Here is a 6,047-nt window from a genome sequence, read left to right as displayed (position 1 = left end):
CCAATGGTCTGAGGTGACCCCCTCCCCCCCCCAAAAAAGTCATGTGCTGAAAGCAGCCAATATGGTGAAAAGAAGTGTTTGAAGGGGAAGTAGGGGCTCAGTTTGAGGAAGAAGAGTTCAGCAGCTGTGGGTCATGCAGGTCTTTGGAGCCCCTTCAAAAGTGAGGTCCTCATTACAGAAGCAGAGGAAGCCACCGCAGAGGGTGTTTGAGCTTGGGGGGCTGGGGGAAGGGGGAGTCATTTGATCAGACCTGCACTGGGACTCTGCCATGAGGAAAAGGAGGGTTGGAAGTGGAAGCAGCGAGACCTGTTAGGAAGCTCCCACAGGGCCCAGGAGATGGATGCTGGGACCTGGCCCAGAATTCCGGCAGTGGAGACCCGTGAGTTGGAGAGCTGTTTAAGAGACAACACTGGGCCTCCGGTTGTGTTTAGGAAGTGAGGGAGGGGAAGGGAAGTATACAGTTTGGATAGACTGTCCAGGGGCCCCAACTTGCCCAAAATGGGCCTGAAGTGCAGAAAAGAGCAAGTTTGGGAGAGGAAACTTGGAGAGGTGACGCCCAGGTTTCTCAGGAGTCAGTTGGGTGGTGGGTTGGGCCGCCTGCAGGGCTGGGAGCAGTGTGGTGGGGAACAGGTTTGGGGGGAAGCCCAGCTCTTTCACATGCAGGGATCACATGCCCTGTGCTTTATGCAGGTTCCTGTGCTGGAGGAGGAGCCCTTCAAAAGCAAACACTGTTACTGCCTTCCAGAGGCTTGCCAGAGAGATGCTGGCAATGGCTGCCAGAACAGGGGAACCAAATGTGCACGACGGCTCCAGCAGTGATCACAGCAAAGGGCTCAGTCCCCTGACGGGCTTGATAAATGTCTGTTGTGTGACTGAATGTCCCAGAACAAGTCCCAGAGAAAAGCCATCGCACAGATCTCTATCCAGCGCCTTACTATGTGTCTAGCGCTAGCCCCACCTCAGGCTTAGGATGGAGACAACGAAGGGCAAAGATCAGCCCTTTTGCTCAAAAAGTGCGCACAGGAGTTAAGGAGACCGGTAATCAGAGCATCAGAGGACCGTGGGGCAGGCTGACTTATAAGGATCCCACTGGGGTGGCCAAGGAGGTGGGTGGAAAGGAGTCAGTACCCTGGGGGGGGGGGCGGTAATGTCACAGGGAAGAAGGGAGGAGGTGGCCTGGCTGAGCCTTGACCAATGCCTAGGGCCGGGAAAGGGGGGCAGCCAATGAGGGGTCACTCAAGTTCAGGCAGGGGCACCCCTGACAGTCTGGCCCGGGTAGCACCCTACACTGGCAGGAACACAGTCAGTCTCACCTCAGACACCTACATGCTGTGCTGATTTCTTTTTTAAAGCAATTAAAGTCCTATTTTTTAAAACAGTGGGGACATTTTCTCAGAAAGCTAGAACACAGCTCCCTAGTTATCCGCGAGGCTCCGTGCACCACCTTGCTTGAACCAGTTTTTCTACCGCCACCACCACCACCAAAATAAATAATAACTAAATAATTAATAAATAATAAAATAGAAAACCGACCTTTGTACATTTCCTTTCTTCCTGCAAACTCCCTTCTGTCCGCCCCACCGCACCCTAAGCCCTCACTTCAGCCAAGGCTTTTGCCCTTTTCCTAACAAAGTTCATTTCCTCCGCGTTGCAGGCAGCCGGGCCCAAGCGTAGGCTGGGCTCCCGCGCCCTTCCAGGGAGTTTCAGCTTCCTGATTCTAGGGCCCTTGTGAGGATGGAATCTGGGGGAAGAAAGTGTGGCACATAGTATTGGGGAGGCTTGCTTTTCCCATTTGGGGGCCTTTGTGGGGGCAGAGCTGGGAATGGAGAGTTTCTGCTCCAGCTCAGAAGCACCTCTGTACTAGCGGGGGATGGAGTGAGCCAGTGGCTCCCCAACCTCGCTCCCTAAGATAGGCACTCTGCTTCCTCCTTCCCACCACAGGCCTCCTGCTAGGTATGAACTCCGGGGAAAAGGGCAGGCGGCAGCTCGGCCCAGGCAGCTTCTCCTCCAGGCCGGACTCGAACTTTCCGCCCCGAGCGGGCAGCTGCTTGGCCCCAGGCGACCCTGCAGCATCGCTCGGACCCGGCGCCCACCTCCCCGGCCGCGGCCGCAGCGGCCAATCACAGAGCGTCTCCGCGGGGAAAGGCAGGAGGGCGCGAGCAGCCGCAGAGCGACGGCGCCGACGGCCAATGGGCAGCCGAGGTGGGGGTCCTCGCTCACCCCGCTGGCCAATGGGGAAGGAGTGGCTTTGGCCGAGGTCCCCATCCAGTAGCCGCAGGCTCTGGGGTGGCCGCGGGTCCGAGACCCCGGGGCTAAAGGAGACTTGGGAGAGGAGTTCGCTCACCCGCTCTGTGCCACCCGCCGACCCTCCGAGCGCAGCCCGGTCCTCACCTGCTGGAAGCGCGGTTTGCCCAGCTGGAAAGGAGGTGCATCGGTCGAGGAGCCAGCGGCACTTGCCGCCGCCGCCGATGCTGTAGTCGCTGTATCCGCCATGGCCACTGACGCCCGCAATCCCCGGCCCTTTTAAAATGTCCCTCCTCGGCCCCCGCCACAGCTACCTCTCCGGATTGGCCATGAGCAACCGCAGCGAGTCGGAGGCGCAGAGTGTTGTGGGGAGTGTAGTTTTTCTTGCCAAGACGCTGGACAGCCCTCGACTGCGGAGTTGCGCCCACGCAGAGCGGGATTGGGTTCCCGCTGCCAGTTTGCACACCCTGCGAGTGTGCGTGTCTCAGGTCCCCGCGAAGGGGACCACAGAGCGACCCCTCCCGGTCCCCTGCCCCGAGAAGTTTGAGTTGCTGCGGGGGGCGTCACTCCCGGAGCGCATGGGACCCCGGACCTGATGGGCCAGGACTGGACGCCGATTAGGGTTACTCTCCGAAGGCTTTCTGCAGGAGTTGCACTGCGGATACTCCTGCAGTTCTGTCCCACCTGGCTCCTGCCTTGTGCTTTGTAGCCACCCTGATAGTCGGTGCCTGGGGCATGCTGTGTGCTCCCCGCCCAACCTGGAACATTCTGTACCTAGAAAACTATTAACTGTTTGTCTTCGCCTGAGGCTGGCTCTCTTTATGGCCTCAATGCAAACATTGTGTTTCCCAACTCATGTCCCTACTTCTACAAAACCCACTATTACCAACGCCTTTCTTTTGCAGCCCTTGCATTTATAATTGTTTTGAGTGTCTTGTCTTTCCTACTGTAAGGTCCACAGGGCCGTTGTGACTTTTTGATTCACTGCTAAGTCCATGGTGCCAGACTTGGGAGAGCTCACAGTAGGGACTCAAATACAGGGTGTCCCCCAAAATGTACACACTACTAAAAGCTGATAGCTCCGTTGATGTTTCTTTTCCGATTTAACCCATTGGAATTAATATTCAAAGTGTGTATACATCTTGGGGGAACACCCTATAGCTGTTGGCTGAGTGAAATGCACAGGAGGTCTTAGGAGCCTTAGCAGCCTCCACTTCCTTTTGCCAAGAAAGATCCCTCCTGGGGCTAATTCCTGGGCAGGAAGAGAACTGGGAGCGGCCAGTGGGGCTCAGGGGGGTTAGGGAGCACTACAAGGACTTTAGGGATGGGGGTGCTGCAGATGGTAAAGCAAGGCACCAGCAAGGATAATGAACACAAGAGTACAGTAGAAATATTTAGTCTGACCCTAGGGAACCCCACTTTGGATCTGTCTTGTGGTGAGGTGCAGGGTTGCCTCATGCCTTCCCATGTGTTTCTTAACAATGTATGATCCATAGCTGTCAGTTCATCCTCCAGCAGTTGAACCACAAGACAGACGTTCCTGAAAGCTGGAGAGAAATTCCAGCTACTCCTGAAGAACCATTTGTACCTTGGATTTGTAGCTTACCTTTCCCTCCAAGGCTAAATGGTTTGAGAATAGGAATCAAGTCTTTTATCCTCTGTGTCCCCCAAGTATTCAATAACTGCTTCCTGGGAGTGAGAAAGGACTGAGTCCGGGCCGCTGGGCAATGCTGGGCCGCTGCCTTGATGTCAGGGCAGTGACAGTGTTACCCAAGAAGGCCACCACCTGCCTCCCCCAGGAAGCCTGCTCCACATGCTCATCAAACCAGGAACACAACAGAGCCACTTGCAGTCTGTGAACTTTTTATTCTTCATAAAGTGCTCGAAACATGAAGAGCAAGGTCTTTATAAACAGGAGTTACAACTAGGAAGACAAACGGCAAAGCAGAACTGTGCCTGCTCCCTGCCCACCCCACCTGCAGCCCTCTTCCAACTCATGGCCAGGAGCAGAAACATCCAACAGGAACCTGGGCTTCAACTCCAAACTCCCAGAGACATCCCTGGCCTGGGCTTTCTGGAAGTTCACAGATGAGTGGAAGGTCAGCCTCAGGGCCGGGACTGACTAGAGCCCAGAGGAATACCTAGTGCAGGAGTGACCCTCTTCCCCCAGAAGAGATACCTTCGATATTCAACCTCCCATGACCCCCCAAAAGCAGGACCAAGCCCTAGGTCCCTGTGGACACTCTCCTCCTCAGTGAGTGTGTAAGGTAGATCATGTTAAGGGGCTTTCCCCCATATGTGAGCCCCTCTGCTCTGTCCTGGCGGGAGACATCTCCCACAGAGCAAAGCTCCTTCCTGGGCTTTCTGAGCGATCCCAGAGAGTGACCCCACAGGCCAGCTCAAGAAAAAGAGGGATCCCCGAGGAGCCCTTACCTCCTTATTGGGTCCGAACTTGCCTCCTTCGGCACCTCCTCACCCCACAACTTGGCTAAGGCAGGGTGCCCCAAGCCACCAAAGGTGCCCTGCAGATGCCATGGGGAACCTGCTGTTTTCTGCAAGCAAACCAGCGCTGGGCCAAAGGGCAGACACTTGGTTCGAAGTGCACTACAGCCAAGCCAGTCAGGGCTACGGGGAAGGGACAGGTTGGGACGGCAGGTAGAGGACAGATGGGAAGGCTTTTTCCTAGGTATAGGCAGAGTGGACCTCCCACTTCCAGAATGTAGTTTTTTCATCCGGGATCCCCACTATTGGTGTTGAGGGAGTAAGAGAAGATAGCAGGTAGGTAAAGGGGGCAGCAGCAGGTTGGCCAGACCCTTCACTGAAATTAACTCTAGGGGAAGGCAGAGCAGCAACAGGGCTGCCCCCTCATCCATTTCCGCTCCTAGCATCCTACCAGATCCAGCCCCTTGTGCTCAACAGGGAGGGAGAGGGGCGCCAAACAGAGGGCGGGGTCTACATCCAGAAGCCCCCGACCCCACCACAAAAGGCACGGTTTAATCAGTTTCCAAAAGTTCAAATCCTGTAGCAGCACAGAGTTTTGGCATCTGGACAGGCAACGAGAACAGGGATGGAGGCTTGATCCCCAACAAACAGTCCGAAGCCCCAAGGCCTGGAGGGGTCCACACCTGCCCGGGCTCTCCCCACCTTCACACATGACACCCATGGACTAGTGAAGAGGAGGGCAGGGAGTGGCCTGGAGAATGCACAGTATCTCCTTCTGTCCACACCACATCCGCTTCTCAAACAGCTGGACACACACAGACTCAGGACATGACAGACAGGACATCAGACCAGCGGTGGCCAACAGGTGGTCCACGGACCCCTGGTGGTCCGTGAGGTTCAAAAGGTTGGCGACCACTGCACTAGACCATACAGGCTCCTTGTTCTCGGAGAACGACTTGAGGCTGAAGAGCAGGTGCCTGGTTGCCCATGACTCACAGACAAATTGGCAGCTTGGTCCCTGCCACAGCCCTAGTAATACCAGGAGCCCTCTGGGGGCTGGAGGAAGATGAAGAGGAAAAGCGTTTAGCTGTGGGAGAAACGGCTGACCATCCCTGTGGGGTAATAGAGTATGTCCCAGATACCACATCAAATTGCAGCTCACCCCTGCTGCCTTGAGGGTTAAATTCTTTGTTCTAATTTCTGGAACCCCCAAAGCTAAGGGGTAGGAAAATAGGCAGGTGGGTGAGACCCACCTCTAATCGGAGTCCAGAGGCCCTCCTTCCAGCAGCCCCAGTTGAGGCAGGAGGGAGGGGGAGCCAGGGGTGACAACCAAGGACAGACTCCCTGCCCAGGGAGTGAGT

At 55.9% G+C, this 6,047-nt stretch overlaps 2 protein-coding genes across 3 annotated transcripts in view; both read right to left on the bottom strand.

The window, feature by feature from the left end:
• Positions 1 to 2,952, bottom strand: part of SFXN5 (sideroflexin 5) — a 113,480-nt gene extending 110,528 nt beyond the window's left edge. The window contains exon 1 of the mRNA XM_015571491.1: positions 2,392 to 2,952. Coding sequence (XP_015426977.1) covers positions 2,392 to 2,493 — 102 coding nt within the window. The 5' untranslated portion in view covers positions 2,494 to 2,952. The remainder of the gene's footprint in view (positions 1 to 2,391) is intronic.
• Positions 2,953 to 4,090: 1,138 nt separating this feature from the next.
• Positions 4,091 to 6,047, bottom strand: part of RAB11FIP5 (RAB11 family interacting protein 5 (class I)) — a 16,931-nt gene continuing 14,974 nt past the window's right edge. For both annotated transcript variants that reach the window (XM_015571487.1, XM_006775274.2), the window contains exon 6: positions 4,091 to 6,047. This exon is cut by the window's right edge and continues 286 nt beyond it. The gene's annotated coding sequence lies outside the window, so the exon portion shown is untranslated.

The sequence above is a fragment of the Myotis davidii genome, unplaced genomic scaffold (assembly GCF_000327345.1).
Source record: "Myotis davidii unplaced genomic scaffold, ASM32734v1 scaffold247, whole genome shotgun sequence".
NCBI classification, from domain to species: domain Eukaryota; kingdom Metazoa; phylum Chordata; class Mammalia; order Chiroptera; family Vespertilionidae; genus Myotis; species Myotis davidii.
This window is presented reverse-complemented; position numbering and strand designations above follow the sequence as displayed.